Raw genomic sequence first — 13,344 nt, 5'->3', positions numbered from 1 at the left:
GACCATATGCAGATACCTGGGATGTGGGTGCCATCGTATTTGATATCCATCTCATGCAGACCGGCCTCTGTGGGAGCGTACTTGTCAGCAACTGTGCCATCGTTGTTGTCTGTGATGTCAAGCTTAGCAACTTTGCCTGATGCCATTCGGACCTCACCTAAAGCAGAGGACAAAAACAATGACACACACACATCATTATGATCAAACTATCTGTTTATTAAGTAGACTTGTTACCTGTGACCTCTCCTTTCTGGATGGTGAATGGAATCACCAGATCAAATGGTCTCAGACTTGCCACATCCAGCCAGATCATTCCCATTGGTCGGTCTGTTGCCTGAGAGACACGCAAGTGCACACGTTAGATCACAGGTTGTTAAGAGATTGTGGCAACAGTTCTGGTTACAGCGACAACATGTCACAGACTAAATGAACACAGGAAATTAATACAGGACCGGTAACATCAGAAGGCTGTGGCTTCTTAACATTATGCAGCTCTGCTGAACTGTCCATGTGTTTCAGGCATCCCGTTTTTGACATGGAGAGAGAGAAATGAGAGAACGCACCCTCTCAGTGATGAAACACCTGCAATGAGAGACAGCAGACAATGATGCAGTCTGATGAAAGGAGACCATGTGTGCTATAGATGACAAAGGGACAACAGGGAGAAGCTGAACAAAAACTGAAGCTGAGAAGGCCGAGAGACCGGAGGCTGAGGTTTTAGATACCCAGGGCTGTTGGGGCATTTGGCTCTGTTGCATGAGCTGGTCTGACAGAGCTCCTTCCAGTACTTGGAGGGTGTAGGCAGGGATGATGGAGGGAATTGAGAGAGGGAAAAAGATAAGGCATTGGAGCGGATTAAAACGGCGTCAAAGTGATATAGCGAAACGGCTGCAGCCATCAGGACCAATCACAAAGCCTCTGTAGGGGAATGGATCTGTGCTCCAGGGCACTCGTAAATCCTGTAACCTCAGCAGTTACTGTACTGAGGAGCAACGTAAACACTCTTCATTATCAAGTTCGACTTGTAATGCGCGCCATTTCTACATCAACTGCCTATTCATCTGAAAATGTGTTCTTATACAGACCCCACTCCTTTATACCGTCTTACTGACACTCCACTGAGAAATGAGAACTTTCCTTAAATGCACTTTAAAAGTACTTCATCAGTACTAAATGGCTGAAAAATAAAAACAATTAAAAATGAAGCCAGTACAGCTGTGACAAACAATGTGATTCCTCCAAGAGTCATTCTCATATAAGCTCCCATGTCCACCTTTACAGCAGGAAAGAAAAGCTGTTTTTGGACAGCATGGGCAGTTTCCTGCTTTCACAGCAACACAACATATGTGACTTTATTGGCTTTAACAAAGATATTCAATCAGGGCTTTGGCATCTGGGACTGCTTATGCATTTACTTCAGTCGGTGGCATCTGTCACTCTTATTAGCACTCACTTAAATTGCTTATGTAGAATTTGAGAAAAGCTTATCTTGGGTCTTGCCCACGTCCTATCTACTCGAGTTATCTCGCCCATAGGTGCTTCCTGTCGTTGACTTGACGCAGCTTAAGACTCATCATAAGACACTACTGCTTCTCTAACTCGAGGGTCATTCTTGACAACTGTACTCTGCCTGTTTGCGATTGTTTTGACTGAGACTGAAAACTCAGTTTTATTCATGAAAGTTGCCAAAACAGCATGTAGGCACGTAGGATTAAATGCAGCTCACTCACTGCGACTTGGAATGGACTGCTAGGGATGTGCTCCCCTCCAAAGCGAACGCAGATCACATACTCACCAGGCTGTGGCGCTTGAGAAGTGGATGTAGCTGTGGGTAATGAGAAAAGATGAAAAGAACAATTGATAACTTTTTCGTTACGTCTGATCTGTGTGAAGTTCATAGCCAGTGCTCTGACACAGAGCCATCAACCTCTGAACGCTTAAAAAGCACCAGTGTATCCAGAAAACACATTACATGTCGTGATAAATGCCCTGCCCAAGTGCCCCCTCTCCCCACTGCCTTTCAGCGGCAGGCAGCAAACAGATGTCAGAGGAGGCCCAGATGATGATCAAGTTTAACATTGTCTACAATATTGCCAAAGAGTGCCAAAGCACTTTAAGCACAAGCACTATTTCAGTAACTTATCTTTCCTGTAGAACTGTGCTCCAAATAAAGAACTTTGTGTCGACAAGCTTGTTAGTTAATCATTTACAAATCAATATTGTCTGTATGACAGCAATTAAAATAAAGTGAAACATGTAAAACAGTGGGGTTAAGCGATGCGATGAAAAATTTGGGTGCACCTAACTTTTGTGCTGGTGCACCTAAGAAAAAAAGTTAATCCATACAATCTTAGTAATATTTATCACTAGTTTTCAATGTTAAAATTCAAATATTCAAGCAAGTCAATATTCAAGAAAATGCACGTAAAATAAATTAATATTAGTTGTAGTTGGCTTTAAACTTTGGGGAACCGCCTCTCTACTCATTGGCTCCTTTGCCTCCAACAGCACGGTATCCACCAGATTTGGTTCATACCTGAGATATTACAGATTATAAAGTCACATCTACCTTTTTATGCAATTCCCTTCTCACGTATACATTGAAACAGAGAAGGTAGGACTGACTAACAACCACAAGAGCTTTCTGAGACTGATTATATACTGATTTTGAGTATAAACACTAGCAAAATGCAAGTTTTGCTGCAGCAGATGTCATTGACTGCTTCAGGGCTTGCTCCCAGCAGCTGGACGGTGTCCTGGAGTAAAGAACTACACATCTAGCTGTTGTGACCGTATCTCCAGTGACAGGTCAGTTCATGTCTACATACTCACTGGCTAAGTTATGGTAGTGAAGGCTCACTGACTCTGTCTTCCACTACTCTCAGACACTGTGTCATATTTTCAGAGGAGCCCAACAAACCACAGATCACTGAGCTGTCCTAACAAATCTCCAGCAATGATGCGACACGTAGGAAGACTGAGTTATAAAGACATGGCAATATTTCAACAAGGTCTTGAATTATGAGGCCCCGTCATATCTTAAACACATTAAGGTACCACATCACCCCGGTACAGCTCTTCACTCTCAGACTAGCTCTTTCTAAAAGTAGAATGGGAGGCAGAGCCTTCAGCTTTCAGGGCTCTGCTCTGAACCAGCTCCCAGTCTGGATTCAGGAGACAGACACCCTCTGTACTTTCAACATTACACTTACAACTTTCCTATTTGATAAAGCATATAGTCAGCCTTGGATCAGGTGACCCTGAACCCTCCCTTAGTTACACTGCAGTAAACCTCTTGTGTGGTTACTTATAGTTACCATTTATGTCTTTATAGTGAGGGTTAATAGTTACTTCCCAACCATTTATTTGTCTTCTATCACTTATTCATCTTCGAGAATGGAGATGTGCATGGCCCGGGAGTCCCTCTGCAAATCTCAACTCTTTGTTACAAACAGTTTTATAAAAGCAACCCCCCATTGTAAACCCCATATGGTGTGTCATTAACCTAAGACACTGCGTGTGTGTGTGTGCCTTCCTGCTGGTCATAAAAGGGTCATCTCCTCTACACTCTGAATCTAATATAACCACCACTACAGTCTACAGCTGATATTCCACTGGCCCTTAGACAGACCTATTACCTCGGTCTTCAGTGTCATCGTCCTCTATTCCAATGCCCTCTGCCAGTTCTTTCTGTTTGCGGTAATTCAGCAGGAATTGGCGAATGCTGAGGTCTTCCTGGTCACTGGAGCTCTATCTGGAGCTGGCAGACGTACTGGTCCTGCTACAATTGGAAGGAAACCACCTCGCTAAAGGAAAAACAAGACAACAATATCAAAATAGGTTTGATTACAATAAAATAAGTCAGTTAATCAGAATCAGTGTGACACAGACGCTGATGTTTTTTGAGAAGAGCCCATTAGTGACATTTAATTCCATATTTTTACCGTGAGGGCTTGTAAAACTGCAAAAACTGCAAACACCTATAGGGCCGCTGTCTAAATATTATTATGAATATCAATTCTACAACAGAAAACGACTCAGCATTTAAACCATCACGATGTATTAAATGTTTCCAAAGATACTGATAATTTGATAACCAGCAAAGTTATTTCTCCTCAAAATGCGCCTGACTAAAAGTGGGATCAACCAGTACATATAATATTCATCCTGCTACATTTAGAAAGTGGCAACAACAGTAAACATGAGTAACTCCACCGTGTGTCTATCCGGTCTTTAAGTGATGACGAGATGAATCCTACTTCTGGGCCCAAACTACTCTGCGTTTAATAAGGCTGTTGTGTTTTTAACATGTTTTAATGCTTTGTAACTTGTTCTATTTAATCTCAACAAGCCCCTTACAAAAAGTAAGTGATCACTGTCGGCCTCTCTCAGTTTTTATTACAACTATTCATTTTAAAGCTCAGTTTTTAAAACCTTACCATGTAACTACAGCCCAGGCAATGCAGCAGCACATTAATGACTAACCTCCTATGTGGATGGATTATCTCAGTTGTTCTCTTGACTGAAGTTTGGTCCGTTTACAGCATCCTGCCATGCCACTGCATTTGTCCCTAACCATCAGGAACCCTCACCTTAACTCTTATCCAGTGGAAAAAAAGTTCCCGTTCATCACTGCGTTAATGTTATGCTAACATAGCTGTTTCGCTAGTCACATAGCACATCACTATATACCAGCTAGCCAAACTTCAGTAACCCTACAAACATCACTGCTGCTTACTTTCCTGTCTTCATGTATGTCAGAAGTGATAGCAGAGCTGTGCCTTTTAATTTGTTTTAGAAATCCCTCAGTCAGAACCTGGTATATTATATTTAGATGGAAACTAGCGAGCTAACTCTCAGCTAGCTTCTAACTCCGTTACATTTCAGAAATTCTTTTTTCGTGGATGCCTGGGTGTTAAACTTCATTGTTACACCTGGTAGAGCAGCCACACTAATCCATAGCCATAAGGTTACCTTGAGTTAGGAAGATGATGATTGAATGTCCGAGTCCATAGGTTGAGGTGCAAGCACATTTCTCCCATTCTCCACAGAGGGCAGTGGCGCATAGGTGTGACGTCACTAACACTTAAGTTGCATTAGAGTTACACTTGTATGCGCCTTGAAGTAGGCACACATTGCCAGGAATGTGGTTGGAACGGCTGACTAGATAAGGCCTGGTGTCCAGCTAATGAAAAAGAGCCGAAAATGGGGTTGCGGCTGTGCACGGGTGTGCACTTTAAATGTAGCACTTTTGCTCTGTCTTTCCGTGGCCGCCCAAGTGGCTCGTGGGAAAGTGACAGGCCCTATGGCAGAGATTGAAGACAGGGGGCAGTGGTTCGAATCCCATGCGGACCATATGTTGGGGAAACATGTTGACAAAAAAAAAAAAAATCCCTGGCTCTGAAATTCACCTGCTACGCTTGCTTAGAAGCTACAGCGAGCTATAGATGGGCTCTCTCTGCTTTTTTTTTTTTTTTAACCCCTGTCTCAAAATCTCTTTTCTGTCAATCAATATTGGTTGTTATGGTTGCTATGGACCACCAAACACGCCACACATTGTGGCTTTCTCAATCTCTTCTTCATGTCCGAACAAACGCTCAATTTTGCCTTCATTAAAACAAATTATACATCAAAACGTAGGTACTTTTCTTGCCTTTCACAAAATGGCACTGTCATTATTGTAGGAGTTGCCGTTTCTCGCAAATGGCCTCGAAGCAACACAGTTGCTCCAAAGTCTATGGAGACTTGAGTGAAAATGACAGCTGAAATTCTGTAATGGAAGCGTTAAAATGATCTGAGGAGAAGTTTTTTTCTTTTATTTTAGTCTGACCCCAGTCCCATCCGCTAACATAGAGGAGGGGTTGTTCATGACCTATACTGCAGCCAGACACCAGGCAGCGATAGAGACGTTTGGGCTTCGTTTTTGGGGAGCTGGCATGTTTTCTACAGTATTGCTGCCCTCTGCTGTTGCAGTACCTCACAGTCAGTTCAGTCACGTGATGCGTTGTCACCAAAATGTACAAATAAATGAGACTTTTCAAAGAAACTGATTGTAATAGCTTTTTCAATACATTCTTTGTCTGCTCTTGACCTTACAAACTACACCCATTATTATTTGATTAACATTATTTTTGGTAAAATAACCAAGGCAATGACAGGCATAAAGTCCAAAAAAACAAATATGAAGCATTTTAACAGAAAAGAAATGGCACTGAGAGCCAGATTAAACAGAGCAGGTCCTAAAGCTGTGTTTGGACAAACTCAATGGACAAAAACAATTCATCTTAAACAAAAATCTGCAGGGAGTGTCGGGGAGAGCAGCCCCACAACTACAATTCATCTCTACACATCTGTCAGTCAGAGGCAACAGTATCGAACAGCAGTTCGAAAAAAAAAAAAAAAAAAATCAACGTCAAAGGAATGGTGTTGGTATTAAAATAAGAAGGTGTGTACAGAAAAGCCCTTAGGTTCACCTTTCAGAAGAACATGTGCAAAATACATCAAACTCTCCATTTCATCTCTTTAAAAAAATAAACACAAAAAGTCAAAGCAGCGTTGGTCAGGTTTGATCCTACACTGATCGTGTATTCATTCTCAACCCTGCAGCCCACGCTTCCCAATGTCAAGAATATGGTCATTCATACTAATAAGACCTTTAATAATAGTGCTAGTAAGTAATACTGCTGAGCGCTAATTAATGCGTCTCCATGCTGAGCCCACTCCTAACAGTAGAGGGCAGCAGAGTGATCACACCAGCTTAAAAGATGCGTCATATAGACTGGAGAAGCAGCAACACTGGCTGGTCTCAGATCAGAGGGCTTGATTTCCCAGCAGCTTCTTATCCAAAAATTCTCTTTGCTCTCAGGCACGTGAAGAAACAAAGAAAGGAAACTTTGGAGAAACCAAGCCCTCGTCTTACTTATGTATATGTATATATATATATATATATTTATCAACACACCTCTGGTTTAATATAGATTACGTACAGAGCAACATTTGTGTTCATTACACACAAACAGATTGGGCCGTTTCCTCGTACACAGACATCAGAGGGTATTTGGTTGCCGACATCCACAGAACAGCTTTGGATCATTGCTAGTAAAAAATGACATTAGTGTAAATATAACCCCAAAGAAAAAACACAAGGTAGAAAAAACACATTGGTTGCAAGGTTATAGCACACTGGGGACAAACACGTTCTGTGGTCAGAGTGGCAGCAAGGTCTACATATAAGTGTGCATCAGGACTTGGCATCCTAAAGTTATCAGTCTTTCACACTCGTTTCAAAGCATATTTCTTCCTCGCCGTGCTTCATCTGCTAAATGCAGTAGCAAAAAGAAAGAGTGTGTTTTTGTGGGGAAAAAAGAAGCTGTGGCTCAGTTTGCTGGTATCAACAATTTATGGAGTAAACTGACTGACGAGCAGGAAAACGCTAATGGTCTTAGAAAATACAGGGTCTCTAATGAAAGGAGCTGATTGGCTCCTGCCATCAGCAACCAACAATGTGAATGATTGGTTGATCTGTGAGTGAGCTAAGCTTGCAACAGTAAGCACGAGTGAGAACCATAAACTAGAGCTAATGAGGCCAAAATCCGAGCTCCTTTTCGGCTCTGTGGACTAATTTATACCTCGTCTCTCCATCTTCCCCTTAGTCCATTTGCAGCGTGTGACCTTAACAATAAAGTTGCTTTAACAGTAATACAAAAGTTTGGCGATGAGGAATAGAACAGTTTTTTTTTTTGCTGGGACCAGCCAAACAAGTCTGAATCAGATATTGAAGTAGTATAAAAGCAAAAGCTTGACACATGTAAGTTCTTCAATGTGAACCAAGAGTTCACACTGCACCCCTCAGCTAGGCCATACCATGTGTCCTCTGCTTAGCACCAGGCTTTAGGTCATGTGAATGTCAATAAACAACATTCAGTCTGCTAACGCTCAGTATTCACTAAATCACAACACTACTGACACCCAGCAGTGAAAAACAAAAAATGTGGAGAATTTCTAGACGTTATGAAATGTTAAGACTTTGTCACGGTATAAAATACAACCATCAGTAATCGATAGTCTGATCAATTTTTAGATAAATCGTGGCACCCAAACACTACGAAATATACAGCGGTGAAAGTTAAAGCTGTACAAACAAAGGCAGGAGCAACCATCGCCCTAAATGTCGGGCATCAAAAGGTAAGGGGTAAAAGCATGACTGTAGGGAGAAAAAAGAAAGAAAAAGCCGTGATGGAAATCCGATTTTCACATTTTCTGGACATGGTGTAAAATTCCCAATTCATTCTGAGATGAGATTAGTGCATCCTGTTTTTGTATTAAATTTGAATCCCTGTGAAAGAACATGTGGAAAACAACTGCACCTGTGATGAAATCACTGCTGGCATGGGTTACACCTATCATGGGATACGTTTCACTGCTCCAAGACAACTGCCTAACGAGTACTAACATTTTGTAAAGCTGCGATCATTGTCCTCTTTTTTTACATTTTTTAATGCCGAGTGATGAATTTCTGCTTAGAGATTGTTTTAGATCATTTGAAACATAACATGGATATGAAGTTGGACATGATGGGAGAGCCAACAGCAAACAGCTGGATAAGTAGAATAGGGGATTATTTAGATTGTGTAATTATATATGCATGTATGTATGTTGTGTGTGTGTTAAAATGGAGCTCAGGGGTTGAATGGAGGAGGAGGTGGAGGACGTGGAGGAGGTTCCACTGAATGGGGAGTTGGTGGGTTAGATTGTGATGATGGACCAGTAGAGTTTGCCTGGCTGTCCACAAGGGAGTCTGATTTTAGCTGAGGGGGGGATTCGGGTTTAGCAGGGTTCGCCTCTGCTTAGGTCAGTACCTGTGAAGTTGGTTGGTGAAAGGTGGAGACAGAATGGCAGAGAGATGCAGGAGCGTCGGGTGTGTCTGATGTGTAAGAGGTAGAGAAAGAAGATGCAGAAGGGTGATCTGCAGGGGACTGGTGCAGCACAGAATCAGTTGCAAGAGGAGAAGAAGAACAAGAGGAAGATGATAATGGAGGTTTGACGATGGGCAGGGTAGCAGACATGCCAGTGGGGGAGGTGGAAGAGGAGGTTTCCCCTGCTGATGTGGCAGTTTCATTATCTCCCTCCTGCTTTACTGACGCTCCCTCTTTCCTGTCATCCAGTAGAGTGCCTTCTTCCTGTCCTGCAGGGTTCTGATTGGCTGCAGGTGTACCTCGGGTAGCTCCACGGTTAGTTGGTGATTGGCTCTTGGTTGTGAACGACAGAGAGGGCATCAGACAGCCAGCGTGGAAGAAATGACTGCAGGGAGTGAACACAGCACTGGTCATGTCCTGGAACAAATCAAATTTCACATTAGCCTAGCTTTTAAAGCCCCAGATTAAGTCTGGGTCATGCATCCTCTTTAGATAAACATAAAAACTGTTCATACCTGGAAGCAGATAGCACAGATGTCATTATACTGCTCCAGCTGTGTATTGCTAGCTGTAGGGAGGCTTTTTATCTTGTGTACAGCATCTCTCCTGAGCAGGAAGCTCTGCCAGCCCAGCTGGGCTCTGAGCCAGACGTTATAGTACGAGTGGACCAAGATGATGGTGCTTCCCATCACACTCCACTCGCCAAATACAGTCTCTGATACACCATAGCACACCACGCACACCGCAACCTGGTGAGGTAACAAATCACTGACAGTGAGGCAGAGACAGTGCTGATGCATTACATGACAGTGTCTGTTTACAGTCAGAACTTAGCAAAGAGTTGGTGTGTGTGTGTGTGTGTGTGTGTGTGTGTGTGTGACACATAGCAGAAACTCCAGCAATCTGTAGCTCCCATTTACACAATATATGACTTCATCCATGTTCTACACTGGAGCTTTACGAAACTCCTCCACCATGAAGAGAACAACAGATCAACAGAGTGCCAAGCACCTGGCGGTAGAGTGTTTCAGAGTTATTATGGAATTAAAAAACAAGCAAATATACATGTTTAATTATTATTGGGCTGAACTGTTTGGGTAGAGCAAGTTTAAACTATTTAATTTAACGTTTTTGCACACTGCGATGCGGTTGTGTGTTACCTGGAGAGAGGTGAGGATTGAGGAGGAGATGATGATGAGAAGCCAGAAGTCCATGTGGAAGAACTGGCAGATCATATAAGCCATGTACGCTGGAAAGATCAGCAGGAAGAGACAGAGAGAAACTGCACGGAAGTGCTTCCACAAACTCCTACGGGACGGGCAGCAAAACCAGCATATGAGAAAGCAGGCAGGTTGATAGCAGGCTTTGCAAACACACTTTCAGTCAGATTGATGTCAAAAAGACAAACTGCCTGTTTAGGAATGAAGAAAGAAGGACAGTACACCGTAGTATTACTTAATTTATGATGTTAGCATGAGTTGTACTGATGACCATAGATAATGAATTCTGTGATAATTAACTAACTGCCCATAGTTATTAATAGTTGTTTATGATCAGTAAAAATAAAACAAACAGTGGGACACAGAGTTTTCTTAAAAATAAACACATGAAAAAAGTCTTTGGTATATTATCTTAGTTGCCTCTAGATGCTCCCAGGGCTAGGACTATAGGATCAGCTATCTCCAGCATGGACTGCAGGATGGAAGCAGCAACAATAAAGAGGACGATAGAGAGGAGGAAGGCTCTGTGGATGACCTGCAGCTCAATGAGGCCAGTTTGGACAGCAAGGATTAGCAAGGTGATAGCTTCAGTCATCCCCCTGCACAGAGAGGAAACACATTAGAGTTGACACACCACACAATTATATGCCTTGGCTTTGCATTCAAGTTGGAGATCATATACACGTTTATCCAGACTTGACCTTTGGGTATACAATGTCAATTATTTTATCCTATTAGACAGTTGTGTGAAATGCAGACATCCTTAAAGAATAGTTCTAGATATGTGTGTTTCCACACGAAGAGAGGTTGAAACAGACTAAACTAACACACACGTGTGTGTGTGTGTGTGTGTGTGTGTGTGTGTGTGCACGTGTGTGTGCGCGTGAATACAAAGCTAAAGCACGAAAATGAGTGCGACTGTTTGCGGATGGCACGTTATCTAAACACGGTGAAACAGCAAAGTCAGAGAAGAAGAACAAGCACCACAGCTAGCTCTGCGAGCCTGCTGCCAGTGTGAAATGACACATTTGTGGGCACTTCCCATGGTGGCGGCATGAAAAGAAGAAAAGGAGAAAGGATGGATGAGTTGGTGCTTAGCGGTGTTGTGCTAAAAAAATGATCGTCTTCCAAAAACCGATCGCTCGTATTTAAACTGCTATAATAACTTGTTGGTCTATAATATGTGAAAACATATATCAAATGTATCCTTCATGGATGAAATCAAGTCATCTTGAGCCACAAACAACATTCCTATAACAAGGTAGAAGCTGCAATGAGTTTTTGGTAGTGACTTTTATATATGCTTTATTTATCTAGTTCCAAAAATGTGGTTGACGTTAAAAAAAAAAAGTGTTTGTTAGTTTTTTAAAAAGCGTAATCTGTGCAAGAGGACAGCAGATGTTGCAAGAAATCTAAGAATAGTTGTTTAAAGTTATTTGAAGTGGACAAAGAGGATAAGGCGTTTGTAAACCCTGTTGAGGGAAGTCTATCTAGCAAGATATGTAAAGATATTGGAGATTAAAAAAAGCCCCTAGGGAAACATAGGAAATAATTATTTGTCAGGCAATGACTTGTTGGCAGAAGAAGAGTGGTCCTTGGTAGCCATGACAAGAAGGAGGTCCCATAAATGGGGCTGGGCTGTTTGTTGCTGGCAGGTAAAAGAAAAAACACAGAGAAAAATGAAAATCAGGGGAAGTCCAGGCCTTGGAATTTTCACTCCAAGGTCCCCTGCCTGGACCTCCCCTTAGCAGATGAACATAGAGAGGTAGGGTAGGTGAGCCTAGGGCTCGAACCGGGCCTCTATGTTACGAAGCTGCTAGCCCGGCACATGTCGCCACATGACGGGCAAACAAAAGCGGGAAAATTCCTCTATCTAAAGACCACAACGCGCACATCACGCACCCAGCCTTTTGGAAATGAGCTGGAGACCAGGCATTTTTGCACTCCAATACTTAGTAAATTTCACACACTCACACCTGATTTTTTCCCTGCACACCTCTTTGGTTTGGGCCTGTTTTCTTCCTTCGTTGATATATGTGTAACTGATACATGAGATTGGCCCTTACCGCTGTATGGACTGATATATAGGGTGCCTTAAAGGCCGCCTTAAAACTAAGTGTTTCCCTGAGCTTTTAATTGCGGCTTGAAAAAAGTAAAAGAAATGAAAAAAAGAGAGAGAGAGAAAAATGGAGGCAGGCTTGAGCTTCGTCTTTCACTCTGGGCCTACCCTGCTGTAGCAGACGGACTACTATCAGAGACTCGAACTAGGGTCGTTAAACTCTGGAGTCCGAATGCTGGCCTCTTAACGCTGTACACCACTCAGCAGGGCGAGTAAACTTTGGAAAAAAAAGGACATTTATCTTTTGTTCTTCAACTTTTTATTTTTTTTTTGTTATCGTTTTTCTAAATCTATTAAGCTTCTTGTGCAATATTGTTCCACACAAATTACACATGGACACCTAGCTATTTTTTTTATTGGCATTCACAAAATGGGACTGGATGTTGGACGGCTTACCAAAGCCTTCCTGCTACCCGAATCCCTGCTTGGAAACCTGCTGGCCACCGCGGCACCATGTTTTCACCACACTCTTCCGCTTCAGCTGTCTTTTTGCCTCATGGCTATACCCACACTGACCACTCCTTCAATGAAGGTAAATACAAGCAGGTCATTCTGAAAAACACACACAGCTTATCATCTTATCCTTCTACAACACCTAAAAGCACTCTGTTCATTTCTTCGCTAGATTAGCCGCTAGCATACACGCTGCTGTGTTAGAGGCTTGTTGCTACCTAGTTAGCCATGCTGCACACCTGTTACTCTGTATTTGTCAATGATTCGGCACTCCTTCGGTTTTGTTATCCATTTTTAGACAGTAATGAGATCATCTGCACACTCCACAGAGCTCCAGAGTTACTGTTCATAGCAAAAGTGTAATGCTGTCCTTGGAGATTTTCACCTAAGACTGTGAGTGTGAGTGTGTAATGGATTTCAAAGTGTTTAAGTGTTCAGAGCACTCTACAGCCTGGTAAGGTGGCAAGTTTGAAAAGAGCAGCAGAAGGTATCAGTACTGTAGTGTAACTTGTTCTTTTCCTTTCCTAACAGTGAACAGAGTGCCGATTATTATCGACAGCTACGTCCACCCGGGGTGAAAGTAGCGTGGGAGACCATCAGGACCCAGCTGGGTTTCCTTGGTCCAGAGGTTTGGAGA

At 42.5% G+C, this 13,344-nt stretch overlaps 1 protein-coding gene across 7 annotated transcripts; it reads right to left on the bottom strand.

Annotated features, from left to right (window-relative positions):
* Positions 1–7,137: 7,137 nt before the first annotated feature.
* On the bottom strand, positions 7,138–12,695 carry LOC109201123 (RING finger protein 145-like). 7 transcript variants are annotated; one of them, XM_025905019.1, is made up of 5 exons: positions 12,651–12,695; positions 10,556–10,734; positions 10,076–10,223; positions 9,431–9,664; positions 7,138–7,318 (listed from the first exon to the last, which is right to left on the bottom strand). In XM_025905019.1, exons 3-5 carry the CDS (start codon positions 10,157–10,159, stop codon positions 7,265–7,267), a joined length of 372 nt encoding a protein of 123 aa, XP_025760804.1. In that variant the 5' UTR covers positions 10,160–10,223; positions 10,556–10,734; positions 12,651–12,695; the 3' UTR covers positions 7,138–7,264. The 7 variants fall into 7 exon arrangements, 5 of the variants coding, with proteins under 5 accessions (XP_025760804.1, XP_019212197.1, XP_025760803.1 ...); XM_019356652.2 differs by lacking the exon at positions 7,138–7,318 and adding an exon at positions 8,216–9,300; XM_025905018.1 differs by lacking the exons at positions 7,138–7,318; positions 12,651–12,695 and adding exons at positions 8,216–9,300; positions 12,112–12,167 and having other exon boundaries at positions 10,671–10,734.
* Positions 12,696–13,344: the final 649 nt, after the last annotated feature.

The sequence above is a fragment of the Oreochromis niloticus genome, unplaced genomic scaffold, assembly GCF_001858045.2.
Source record: "Oreochromis niloticus isolate F11D_XX unplaced genomic scaffold, O_niloticus_UMD_NMBU tig00008058_pilon, whole genome shotgun sequence".
Lineage (NCBI taxonomy): Eukaryota > Metazoa > Chordata > Actinopteri > Cichliformes > Cichlidae > Oreochromis > Oreochromis niloticus.
The sequence above is the reverse complement of the archived record's forward strand: the minus strand, read 5'-3'. Positions and strand labels throughout refer to the sequence as shown.